The sequence below is a fragment of the Arachis hypogaea genome, chromosome 16 (assembly GCF_003086295.3).
Source record: "Arachis hypogaea cultivar Tifrunner chromosome 16, arahy.Tifrunner.gnm2.J5K5, whole genome shotgun sequence".
Lineage (NCBI taxonomy): Eukaryota > Viridiplantae > Streptophyta > Magnoliopsida > Fabales > Fabaceae > Arachis > Arachis hypogaea.
In genome coordinates, this window is record NC_092051.1 from 4,256,412 (window position 1) to 4,270,541 (window position 14,130).

The 14,130-nt window shown below is 38.7% G+C and overlaps 1 protein-coding gene across 1 annotated transcript; it reads left to right on the forward strand.

Annotated features, from left to right (window-relative positions):
- The first annotated feature begins 13,550 nt into the window (after positions 1–13,550).
- On the forward strand, positions 13,551–13,886 carry LOC140179818 (uncharacterized). Its single transcript, XM_072219584.1, has one exon. The coding sequence runs from the start codon at positions 13,551–13,553 to the stop codon at positions 13,884–13,886; it is 336 nt and encodes a 111-aa protein (XP_072075685.1).
- Positions 13,887–14,130: the final 244 nt, after the last annotated feature.

Here is a 14,130-nt window from a genome sequence, read left to right on the forward strand (position 1 = left end):
CATCTTATTTCGCTTCTAAGATATCCATTCGCACCCAAGAACGTGATGAAGGTGATGATTATGTGTGACGCTCATCACCATTCTCCCCTATGAACACGTGCCTGACAAACACTTCCGTTCTACATGAAATAAGCTAGAATGAATATCTCTTAGATCTCTTAATCGGAATCTTCGTGGTGTAAGCTAGAATGATGGCAGCATTCATGAGAGTCCGGAAAGTCTAAACCTTGTCTGTGGTATTCTGAGTAGGACTCTGGGATTGAATGACTGTGACGAGCTCTAAACTCGCGATTGCAGGGTGTTAGTGACAGACGCAAAAGGATAGTAAATCCTATTCCAGCATGATCGAGAACCGACAGATGAATAGTCGTGCCGTGACAGGGTGCGTTAATCATTTTCACTGAAAGGATAAGATGAAGCCATTGACGAGGGTGATGCCTCCAGACGATTAGCCGTGTCGTGACAGGGCATTGGATCATTTTCCCGAGAGATGACCGAAAGTAGCCGTTGACAATGGTGATGTATCACATAAAGCCAGCGATGGAAAGGAGTAAGACTGACTGGATAAAGATAGCAGGAAAGCAGAAGTTCAGAGGAACGAAAAGCATCTCCATTCGCTTATCTGAAATTCCTACCAACAATTTACATAAGTATTTCTATCCCTTTTCTAAATAATTTTCGAAAACCTCATTACTGTTTTATACCCGCCTGACTGAGATTTACAAGGTGACCATAGCTTGCTTCATACCAACAATCTCCGTGGGATTCGACCCTTACTCACGTAAGGTATTACTTGGACGACCCAGTGCACTTGCTGGTCAGTTACACGGAGTTGTGAACCATGGTCTTGGCATCATGTTTTTGGTGCCATTTCCAGGGAAAGAAAGAGCAATGAATTTTACATAATTAAAGTGAAATCACGATTCCGCGTACCAGGAGGAATCTCCTCTCTTGCGCTTCTCAGTAGCCTTGCCTTTACCTTTCCTCTGTGAGGTAGACATCCTGAAAAATAGAAAACCAGGATATGGATAAAAATAGTAAAGCAAATAGGCAATTTAAACAAAGGAAACTCAAAGCGGCAAAGGAGAAATAAAATAAGGAAAATGAGTATATGAAATGTGATTGAATTTATGTTAGATGGAAAAAATAATCAATATGCCCTGGTTAGAGAGTTAGAGGAAAGTGAAAATAATCAGAAAAGAGATCAAAAGGGTTAGTATGGTTAGAATTTGAAAAAGAAATTAGTAAATTAAAATTAGTGAGTTAGTAAAGTGCGGGTTAAAGTAAGTGGCATAGAGAAAAATTCCATATAACAAGGATTCACAGGTAAGAATAGAAGTACTCATAATCAAACAAGAAAAACAGGGTGATGCTGATTCGAATAGAAATAAAGAAAGCAAAAATTGGAATCAGTGAATCACAAATGCAGTTTATGAACCAGAAAATCAAAGAGAATAAGAAAGTCTGCCATAGCATTCATGTAATGGTTTGGGTAAAGCGGAAGAGGGGGCGCGGCTGGAAGGCCGGCGGTGGTGGGTGGTAGTTCGGAGGGCAGTGGCGGAGAGGGGAGAAGAGAAGAAGAAAGAAGAAGAAAGAGGGGGAGGGGTGGTGCGGTGGCGGTGTCTGGACGGCGGCGGCGTCTGGGTGGTGGCGCGGTGGCGGCTGGGTGGTGGCTGGAGGAAGAAGAAGCAGAGAGGGAGAAGAGGGTTGGGGGTGGGGGGCTGCGCGACTGATAGGGTTCGCGTGGCTGGGAGGGTTATATTTTGGAATCCACGCGGCCGCGTGGGGCGCGCGGTCGCGTGGTTGGGGTGAAAATGGGAGTGACGCGATCGCGTGGGTCGTGCGATCACGTCGCTGGAATTCGTGCTAAACGCACGACTCCAGCGCCGTTTTAGCGCAACTCTCTGTCTCCTTTTGGGGTGATGTGCAATCCATGCGACGTGATCGCGTCGCTCACGCGGTCGCGTGGGATTGGTATTGTGCAAGTGACGCGATCGCATGGGGCATGCGATCGCGTGGGCCAATTTGTGCGAAACGCACAAGGGCCGCACGATTCCAGCCTAACTTTCTGTTCGTTGGATCCTTACGCCGATATATATATCACGCGGCCGCGTAGGTCATGCGGTCGCGTGGGTGGTGTTTCTCGCAATATGACGTGATCGCATAAGGCATGCGGTCGCGTCGTGCACCCCTTTTTTTTTTTATATGCATGAAAAATGCAGAATGCAATGATTAACATGAATGCTATGCATGATTCCAGGTTTAATAAATTAAAATGAAAAAGGAAAAATGAAAGCGATTAACAAGAAATAAATTGAAAAAGAAGCGACCATACCATGGTGGGTTGTCTCCCATCTAGCACTTTTAGTTAAAGTCCTTAAGTTGGACATTGGAGGAGTATCCTGTTATGGCGGCTTATGTTTAAATTCGTCTAAAAATCTCCACCAGTGCTTGGAATGCCAAAAGCCTCCGGGGTCCCAAACTAGGCATGTAAAGCTTCTGAGCAGCTTCAAACAGATTTTCAGGCTCCCGGAATGACGAATGTCAGGATAGAGTCCAGGATTCCAAGCCTTGCTTTTAAATCCACCTTCGTCTTAATCTACATGTTTCCATTCGGGCGGGTTAAAAAGTAGAATCTCACCTTGGTGACCAAACGTTTTCCGTGATCCATGCAATTGAGCATGATACCAATCCGTGTACTTCGAGGTGAAGCGTGGAACCTTATTGAACCTCGTGCACCAGCTCTGAGTACGAGCCATTTTCCTCTTACTCTTAAAGCCGCAGAGAGCTCTAAGCTGGCCATCTGTTTCAAGCAAACCATATTCAAGTGAATAAGTAAAGTTATAAGTTAAGGATTGTACCCACTTGAAGCTTGTATTAGGTGGTAATGGCCTTGGGATAGGTGTTTTTGGTGGTTCTGCAAGTTCTATTTCCTTGTGCTCTTCTGTGAATTCCTCCACTTCTTTGCAAAGATCTTCAATTGTATCTGTGTCCTGGTCAAAGTCTTCTGTGTCTTCCTTATCACTTGAGTCATAGATTGGAGGTCGAGAGAAATCTACCTCTGCATCATCTTCATATTCACTTGGGGAAGATTCTTCGATCTCAGAGAATTCACTTGCGGATGCAAGTTCATCACCAAGAGAGCTAGACTTGTGACTATCATCATCAAGAGAATTTGCTTCTTGGATTATTCCGTCTGATTCCTCATAAACGACTTGCCTTGGAGATTGTACAGTATCCTCCTTAGCATTAACTGTAGCATCCTGGATGGAGTTTTCCTCAATTCTGGATTCCCATGGAAGTTCAGCATCTCCTAGATCTTCAACCAACTCTTCTTCTTGAACAATGACAGCTTCTTCTAATTGTTCTAGTACAAATTCATTCTCTGCCTTGTTCACTGGAGTTTCTGGTATTTCCTTCATGCTCTGATCTTCATTGGACTGTCCACATGGGGCTGTGGCTGATCCTTGTGTATTTGAGCACCTAGAAACCCATTGAATTATTACTTGCTCCAGTTGTTGAATGGTTGTTTGAAATTTATTTACTGTTTTCTTTAGGCGAGCCTCTGCTTCTCGGGTTGCTGGACTTGGACATGATACAAAGAAAAGTGGTGGTGATTGGGAGTGATTGGATTGGTATTGGGGTAAGGAAGGATCATATGGTGGCGAATGGTGAAGAGAAGCTTGTGAGTGTGGTGGTTCGAGGTTATGTTGAAAGGATGGTTTATATGCACGAGGTGGGGCTTGTTGGTAGTTACAAGGTTGTCCACCATGTCTTTCAGCTGGGTATGCATTGTAGAATGGTCTTTGTCCAGGATATCTCGGAGGGTGTTGCTGCCAAAAGGGTTGATTAGATCCACTTGGTTCCATCCATCTTTGATTGGTCTGACCTTGATGCACATTCCTGCTGTAACTTCTATTTCCCTTAACAATATTAGAACCAAACTCAAAGCGAGAGGAGTGAGAGTTTATAGTAGCAAATAAAGATAAAAAGGAAAAACAAAAATAAATAAACAAGCAAAAGAAAAATATTTACAATAACCAATAATAAGGCACACGTTAGCAGTTCCCCGGCAATGGCGCCATTTTGACGTTAGGATTTTTACCAGTAAAGAGATTCATAGAAACAGTTGCGTTGTAGATATAGTCTCTAAACCGACAAAAATCCCTTCGTACAAACGTTTTGGGTGTCACAAGTAACAAACCCCTTTAGAAATTGTTAACCGAGTATTCAAACCTCGGGTCGTCTTCTCAAGGAACTGCGAGGAAATATGTTCTTATTATTGGCTATAAAGGTTGTAAGCGGGGTTTAAAAGGTGAGAAGAAAGTGATTTCAATGACAAGTAAAGTAAATGGCAATCAAAATAAATAAATACTGTAAAGCAAACTTTTGGCAAGGTAAGAGAAATTAGAAGTCCACTTTGTTATCTTTCTCAGCAATAATGAAAGTTGAATCTAGATTCCACTTGGTCAACTTTTACTAAAGTAAAAGTAAGTCAATAGACTAATTAAATTGACCTTTGAATCCTATTTATTTCCTAAGGAAAGGTTGGGATTACTTAAATTCAGCTCCATTAGCAAGATAACGATTATCAGTTATGTTGAGTTTAATAACTGTTGAGTTACTGAATTCTTAACCAGAACCAAAAGGGGAAAAAGTAAAATTTCTGGAATAATAAAAATGTCCTTAGATGGGGAGCAATGGTAACTTAAATCAAAGAGAATAATCATAAACTGAAAATACCTCAAATATTATTAATTCAAATAACAGTCTGCAACATAGAAGAATTCGTAGATTCAATTATAAAGGTAAATAGCCAACTTAGATACTGAAATAGATAAATAAAGTGAAAGGGAAGTTTAAAACAAAGATATATAAAACCTGGATTGAGAGTCACTCTCAAAGCGAGAAGAAATCCTAAATCCTAAGAGAGAGAGGAGAAGATCTCCCTCTCAACTAAATCTAAATCATTGAAAAATAAAATATGCGAGCTCTCTTTGAATGGGTGCATTCCCACACTTTATAACCTCTGGTTTATGCTGTCTGGACTTGGATTTGGGCCAAAAAGGGCTTCAGAATCCGCTGGGGGCGTGTTCTGTAATTTCTGGTGCGTGGCCTCTGTCACGCGTCCGGGTGGGTCACGCGGTCGCGTCATCCGGAGCTTTTCCTTGCCATGTGGTCGCGTCAGTCACGCGTCCGCGTCGTATACGTTGGGCTTAAGGTGTGCGGTCGCGTCAGTCATGCGGCCGCGTCGCTGCTTCTTCGCTTCTGGCACGCGATCGCATCGTCCATGTGATCGCATGAATACCAGTTTCTTCAAAGCTCTGTTTTGCCTTCTCCTTCCATTTTTGTATGTTTCCTTTTCTATCTTTTAAGTCATTCTGCCTTAGAAAATCTGAAACTACTCAACATACTAATCACGGCATTGAATGGAAATAAAGGTAATTAAAATAATTAATTTTAAAGCTTAGGAAACATGTTTTTCACATACATCACGTAATAAGGAAGGGAAAGTAAAACCATGCAATTAATGTGAATAAGTAGGTGAAGGATTATATAAATCACTCAAATTAAGTGCAAAAGAACTCATGAAATATGGGTTTATCACTCCACTATTAAGGTTAGGAGCGCTGTTTCTCAAAACACCATTTTCTGTTTGTCTGATTAAGCCAATCACTCAATCATTGTTTCTTGATCCATCAATCCTCATGGGATCGACCCTCATTCACTTGAGGTACTACTTGGGACAATCCGATGTACTTGCCGGTTAGTTTGTGGGTTATGAAATCCGTACCAAGTTTTTGGCGCTGTTGCCAGGGATTGACTGTGATTGACAACTATTAGTTGTTTGATTGCTTAGATTACGCATTTTAGTTTTAATTTTATTTATTTTTGCTCCTTAATTTTTGAAATTTACTGCTCTTAATTTTTCCTTAATTCCTGCAATTAAGTTTGGTGTTACCTAGTTAATTATATTTTAATTTTCTTGTTCATTTTTCTTTATAAATTTCGAATTTCCAGCTTAAGTTTATCTATAATTTTTGAAAATTCCTTGTGTTAATTGTTTAGTGTTTTATTTTATTTCTTTACACAGGTTACCTCACTGGAAATTCTCTACACTCTGATGTAGAGAATCCCACTTTTCTTGTTTTCTGTCTATTTATGAGCAGGAATAGAGACAAAGAACCTCTTACAGATTTTGATCCTGAACCTGAAAGGACTTTGAGGCGATGCTTGTAACAAGCTAGACTTTACAAGGCTAGTGAAAATCTAAGTGAGACCTTTGAAAGGGAAGCTGCAGAGTCCACCATGGATCATAATCGTGCTGTTAATGCCAATGTGGAAATTCCAAATGAGAATGACCAAAATAAAAGAGTGCTTAGCTCATACACTGCTCCCAATCCAGATCCCTATGGGAAAAGTATTGTGGTGCCTCCTATAGCTGCAAACAATTTTGAACTGAAGTCTCAGTTAGTCACTCTTGTGCAGCAAAATTGTCAATATCATGGACTCCTGCAGGAAGATCCAAATCAATTTATTTCAAATTTCTTGCAGATTTGTGATACTATGAAAACGAATGGAGTAAATCCTAAGGTTTACAAGGTCATGCTCTTTCCATTTGCTGTGAGGGATAAAGCAAAGCTTTGGCTAGATTCTCAGCCCAAGGAGAGCCTAGACACTTGGGATAAGGTAGTCACTGGATTTTTTTCTAAATTCTTCCCACCACAGAAGCCTACTAAGCTAAGGGTGGAGGTTCAGACCTTCAGACAAAGAGATGGTGAGACCCAATATGAATCCTGGGAGAGGTACAAGCTGCTGACCAGGCAATGGCCCCCTGACATGTTTTCTAATTGGACTCAACTCGAGATCTTTTATGAGGGCTTACGTAAAATGTCCAAAATGTGTTTAGATAATTCTGCAGGTGGTTCATTGCATATGAAGAAGACACCTGAAGAGACATTTCTTATTGTGTTATATTCTTATTTTCTGCTATTTTACTTGATTTTTGCATGATCCTTTGTTATTTCAATTCCTAGGTTCTAGTTTGATTTTCTATTTTAATTCTGTTATTTGCTTTTAGTTCTAAAAAGTTATCTCATGTATCACTCACTGAGCTTGAATTCAAAAGAAAATAAAAAGAAGTGATGTATTGCATGAGAAATAGAGTTTATATCAAAGAGTAGTCTTATTTACTTAAATGTGGTGGTATTATTTGTGATTCTGAATGCATGATATGAACATTGCATATTTGAATTTGAATCAAAGGATGTTGATGCATGAGGAACAAGAATTTAGAGAACTATTATGAACTCTCTGAAGTAAACAAAAGCTTAATACTTGAAGCAAAAGAAACAGCAAAATAAAAATAAAAGCAAGGTCCAAGGCTCTGAGCATCAATAACTAGGGAGGTCAAACATGATTAAAAGCTCAAAGATTTGTTTCCTTGGTCATATGCTTGTGGTGTAATTGTGTCAAGTAATCCTTGAGACAGAGTACTAAAAGTCGAGATCAACTACATTTAACAAAGTATGCCAAAGGCTTTGAGCACCACTGTCTGGGAGTGACAGAAAGAAAAATCAGAACCAAAAGAGATTTCCCCAGTCAAGTGCTTGTGGTGTTTTTGTGTCGAGTAAAGCTTGAGACAAAGCATTTAAAGTCACGGCTAGGCTCAAGGTGTAAATCACCAAAGAAAAGAGAATAAAAGAAGTTTTTCTGTGTTCTAGGATTAAACCAAAGTATAAAGGCCAGAGAGTTCATAATATTATCCGGATTCTCATTCCAAATGACAGTGACATTCCTCTTATTCAAAGGATAGTGAGATGCCAAAACTATTCAGAATTGCAATATATAAACTCCACTCTAAGAAGAGACAGGAGCTTAATTGAGTACTCACTTCTCATGCAAATTCACATCCTAAGCCTATATTAGATTTGGTTGCTTGAGGACAAGCAACAATTCAAGTTTGGTGTTGTGATGCGTGAGCATCTTTTCTATCTTTTCCTAGTAAATTTGTATTTGAATTGCTAAGTTTAATCAAGATTTAATTATCTTTTAGCCACTATGGATGCTACTTTGAGTTTTGTGCAATTCTGTTTATTTCAGGTAGCATTCAGATGGATTTGATAGAGTTTTATGGAAGAAGAGGAAGAAAGTAGATGATGTTGTCAACCCTGACCTCCTTGCACTCTAACAAACATAACTTGAGCTAAAAAGGTCCAGTTGACGTGATTTCAGCAGCATTGAAAATCTAACTTCTCTAGCTTTCCAACTATATATAGTAGTATACCATTTTTGTCCATTTTCTACGGCCATATTGGCGCCTAACTTGGAATTTCCCAAGTTAGGCGCCATGATCAGAAGTCCTCCCATTGCATGCAGCCAGGGTGGCGCCTAACTTGGAATTTCCCAAGTTAGGCACCATATGAAAGAAGAAGCTTCAATTCCATTCGGCCAATGCAGCGCCTAACTTCGGTTTCTCCAAGTTAGGCGCCAGCTTAAGAGAAAGGAGTAGTCCCCGCATCTGTTTTGATGATGGCAATGAAGATTTTATTAATTTTTCATTAAACTTTATTTTATTTACAAATTGGAAAAGATATTATGTAGTTTTAGAAAATATATTTTACATTAATTAGGATTAGATATAAAAGGGAAAAGAATCAGCCCTTGGGGCTCGTCTCTTCTCTCAAACCTCATTTCACAGTTTACAGTTTTACAGAACCCTAATTTTCTCTCTAAACCATGAGCAACTAAACCTCCACTATTAAGGTTAGGAGCTCTGTTTATTCTATGGATTAATACTATTACTGTTCTATTTTAATTCATGTATTGATTTCAATTTCAAGAATTATTTTCGTTCTTTATCTTATGAATCTGGGTAGAACAGAAGTTTGACCCTTGTTCTAATTGAATTCTTGTAAAACTTGGAAAAGCTCTTTGCTTGAACAATAGCTTGAAAACAACTTCTCCTAAATTTTTAATTATCTGGATTTAACAGGATACGTGACATATAATCCTCTTATATTTGGATAATTAGGATTTCTGTGGCATATAAACTAGTTTTGAACTTAACCCTCTAATTGGAATTAAGTGACCAAGGAATTGACAGTTGATGAAGGTTAGAGGAGACTAAAAAGGTCTAAGGAATTAGGGTTTAGTCACATATAGTTTTCCATGAATTGAATCTTGCATGATTTAAATAGTTGGTAAGAAAAGTTAATCCGAAAAATAAATATCTCTGAAACCTTAACTGTTTTACTTATATATTTTACAACCCATTTACTGCTTGATTTATAAATTATCTGAATTTACTGTTTAATGCAATTGAACTCTCAAAACACCATTTTCTGTTTGTCTGACTAAGCCAATCACTCAATCATTGTTGCTTGATCCATCAATCCTCGTGGGATCGACCCTCATTCACTTGACGAACTACTTGGGACGACCGGTGCACTTGTCAATTAGTTTGTGGGTTATAAATTCCGCACTAACGAATGAGCGGAGTTCCCAGTGGCGTCGATACCCAGCGTGACCCTCCCCCCCGCAAAAGACGAGATTGACAACCACACAAAGGATCCTAACCGTCCGTCGTTGCACCGCAATTCTCCCCACCGTGATCACGCCTATGCCCTGTTCATTGGGTATATTTCTATTTTTCTTTTTATACCATCTATTGGAGAAAATGTTTATCTATGGATGTAATCTTCTAATAGAGGTGTCTTTTTTGGATGTGTCTTCTGTGGATATATCTTCTAATGGAGGTGTCTTTTTTGGATGTATCTATTTATGGATGTATCTTCCTATGGATACGGTCGGAGATGCGAGAGAGGTGTATGTCGGCGTTCGACACAAGGATCTGGCAATAGAAGGTTTGGGGGGTTCGTGATCGAGAAGATTGGTTTCACCGAAATCGTGCTACATGCAAAAATGGAAGGACAGAGACGCAGTCATAGTAATCCTAATTTTTTAAATTTAGATTAATCAGTAATTTATCAATTCTTAATTTTTAAAAACATAAAATAAATATTTATTAATTAGTGTTGTTTAAAAAGTTGGTTGGTTTGAGTTGTTTACCTATACTTTTCTAACTCAAAAAGGAAAAAACGAAGCGCATAGCATTGTTGCTGGTGCATAGCGTCTAGCCTCACGACACGTGTGAGTATTGCCTTAGGTATTTGTTCTATTCATTGACTTTTTTCTTGAGTGGCAAATAAATTCCTTAAAATTTACGTTTCGAATAAATTAGTTCTTAAAAAATACTAATAAATTTTTTTAAAATAACATATGTGTTTTGAATTAACTTGTCGACGTTTGCTATCATAAAAGATTTTATTAGTATTATAGATACATATTTTAGCATTACTCTACAGTGATGATGAGTTGTAATGGTGCTGAAAGAAGAGGGAGTTGGGAGAGGTTAAGGAGCTTTTATGGGAGAAGAGAGATTTTGAAAAGGTTTTTTATTTTTATTTATTTTTTAATAATTAAAAATATTTTAATAATTAATTTTATTTTAATTTTTATATTTATTTTTAAACAAATAGATATATCTCAATCTTATATACTTTATATTAATTATAATACAGAGATTAAATTTAATCTCAGTTTTTTAATCATAGTCTCTCAATCTTTATCTCTTGATCTCAATTTCTTTTCCAAATGCATCCTTAAGAGTGAAATTGAGTAAAGTTATGAGTAGCAAAGAGATTTTTATTGAGATTAATCTCTAAGAACACTTAAAAAATTCTGTTGGTATCATTGTAAGTGTAAATATTCTGAAAAAGAAAGAAAGAAATTGAGATTAATTTGGTGAGAGAGATTAATTTTAATATTTTACTAATTGTGATGGTCTAGCCCAAAAGGCATACCTTTATTACCTTAAGAGTGTGTGTGGTTCAAGTATTACTTTATTACAAACATTTCATTCCTATGGGAATCAAAGATACCCAAGGGGAAGGTGGGAATTGAAATAATGGTATTTTAATTTCCTGGAATCAAATTTACTTAAAAATAGCTTTTCAAACTTTGAACCAAACATAAGAATATGATATTTCCATCTTAAAATTCTTAGAAATTATTTATAATTCCTCCAACAACACACACCCTAAGAGGAATGCTAGGAGGACAACAACTTTTGTGATTTATAGCCATCAAATAGCCATCATCAATGATGGTTTTAATGGTGTGAAATTGATGTGAAATTTCATCCAATGACTCACTTTTCTTTGGTGGTTACATACTGACTAAAATTTAATAAAATTGCTGCCCCTAAACTTTTCCTTACCGTAAGCCCAAAGGTTAAAGTGCCAGAAACCATATCTCAGCTTAGACCTATTTTCTTATGCAATGTGAGTTATAAGTGTGTTTCGAAGATAATTGTGGAACAGCTCAAACTAGCCTTGAATGAGAGAATTGCCCCGTACCAATCTAGTTTTGTTCCTGGGAGAAAGATATAGGACAACATCTTAATTGCAAAAGAAGTTTCTCATTCGATGAAGAAGATGAAGGGAAGAAATGGTTTTATGGCCATCAAGATAGACTTCGGAAAGGCTTACGACCGACTGAGATGGGACTTCCTTAAACAATGTCGGGTGGATTTTTGTGCAGAAGAGAAGTTTACACAACTCAGTATCGATGGTTAAATATAATGTTTTGTGGAATGGTGAAAAAACGGAAGAATTCAAGCCTCAGAGAGGACTTTACCAAGACGATCCAATCTCACCATACCTATTTGTTATTGCAATGGATAGGCTATCCCATCTTATTGAAGCTAATGTGGAGGCTGGGAGTTGGTGTCCGATAAAAATGGGTAGAATGGGACCAAACATCTCGCATATACTCTTTGCAGATGATCTCTTAATTTTTGCTGAGGCAACGACAGAACAACTTCAGGAAGTACTGAACTGTTTGCAATTGTTCTGCTCAGCTTCAGGGTTGAAAATTAGTATTCCTAAGACTTCAATAGTCTTCTCAAGTAACGTAAAGAGAGAAGCTAAAAGAGCAATCATGGAAATATGCCATTACATGGAAAAGCCGTCACTAGGAAGATATTTGGGAGCAATGATAAGCAATATGAGAAAGGGCACAGACAAATTCAAAAACATTTTGGAGAGGATACAAAGCAAGTTAAAAAGGTGGAAGGCTCAATGCTTATCTTTGGCATGAGGGATCACCTTGGTTAAATCGGTCTTAAGTCCGTTAACAATTTTGATATGCAACACACAAGGGTGCCGAAGGGATTATGCTGTCAATTAGAGAAAATGCAAAGAAACTTTATATGGGGTGAAACATGGCCAAAGAAGGATACACCACATTAGTTGGGACACACTGTGCCAACCGAAATTGCAAGGGGAATAGGAATGAAGAAACTACAGGTGGTTAATGACTCTTTCCTTATGAAGATTATATGGAGACTGCTCACAGAACCGAATTCTTTATGGGCTCAGGTTCTCATGAGCAAGTATGTGAATTGGAGAGAAGAATTGGTAGGAGTAGCGTTTAAAAAGTGATTCTCCGCAGTGGAAAGAACTCACCAAATTTTGGCCAAAGTTTCAAAACCAGTGTATGCGGGTTATAGGGGATGGTAACAGAACGTCTTTCTGGTTTGATAGCTGGGTCCCCAATGTTAATAATCTTGCTAGAACTGCCATCAATCAATTCCCCTCAATAGAAGGAAAGAGCCCGTCTCCAAGTATGTTAAAGATGGAAATTGGGACTGGCAAGCAATGAAGGAGCTTCTCCCAGATGAAATCGTGAACAGAATCAGAACCTTGCCTCCACCAAAGAAGGATAAGCAAGATACCATCTGTTGGAAATTAACGTCTCATGGTGCTTATACGGTGGCATCAGCATATATAGAAACCACCCAGAATAGCTACGGTGATAAGAATCCCACATGAAAGGCTATTTGGAAGTGGAAGGGGCACGAGAGAGTTAAGTCTTTATATGGCAAGTAGTGCATGTGAGAATCCTCACTGCTAGCAGGAGGGCAAAGCTGATGCAATCTGACCCGAGATGCCAACTTTGCCAAGGGCAAGCGGAAACCATCATCCACGCCCTGAGGGATTGTCCGAGAGCAGCTAGGGTGTGGTCACAGCTGTTGAGCCCAGCAGTGACAACGATCTTCTTTGGCTTGGAACTGGAAGCGTGGTTAGATATGAATATGTACAGCAACATTGGAAAGTATTCCGAGTTAGACTGGCAAGATGTTTTTATGGTGACATGCTGGTGGAATTGGAGGTGGCAGAATGAGGAAGTTTTTTCCCCACCCTTTATGAGACCTTGGAGTGCGGCTGCGGTTATACGAAGCAATGTAACTCATATCAAAGAAGCCTTCAAAAGAGGGAGGCAGTTGGCGAAACATGACATGTAGATTAAGAGGAAAGCTTTGTGGAAACCCCACCATGCGGATGGGTTAAACTAAATACGGACGACTCTATTAAAGAGAATGGGGGGAGAGCTAGCTGCGGGGGCTTGCTGAGAACTCATGTGGGAGAATGGATTGGAGGATTTCTAGCGAATCTGGGAATGTGTTCCATTCCTCAAGGTGAGCTATGGGGTGTGTTTTATGGTATGAAGATGGCTGGGAGATTGGGGTGAGAAGGATCATAATTGAGATTGACTTAAACGGAGTTTTTGAGGAAATCAGAGAAGGAAGTAGAGTGTCCCCTGTGCACAATGCCCTAGTTAGAGACATTATGGAGTTTAAAGCTAGGCCCTGGGAAATTAAGATTCAGCAAGTTCAGAGGAAGAGTAATAGGTGTGCGGATTGGATGGCAAAGCAAAGCCATGACTACGACCATGGATTCCATTTCCTAGATATGCCTCAATCTGACTTGAAGAGCCTTATTTCTCTGGATGTATATGGGGAAGTGATACCCCAAATGTAATGAATTAGTTTAATGCTTTGGGCATCAGCTCCTGATAGTTTACCAAAAAAAAAAAAAAAAAAAATCAATCAATAAAACTTGCGTTCATAAAATTAAATAAATAAATAAAAGAAGAAGAAGGCATACCATGAAATAATAAGTTAAAAAGTGTTGTAAAATAAATAAGGAAGAGGTAATAAAATAAAATATAAATAGAAAAATATTATTATCAGTATTTATCAATATTCTGAAAACCGGTTTGAAC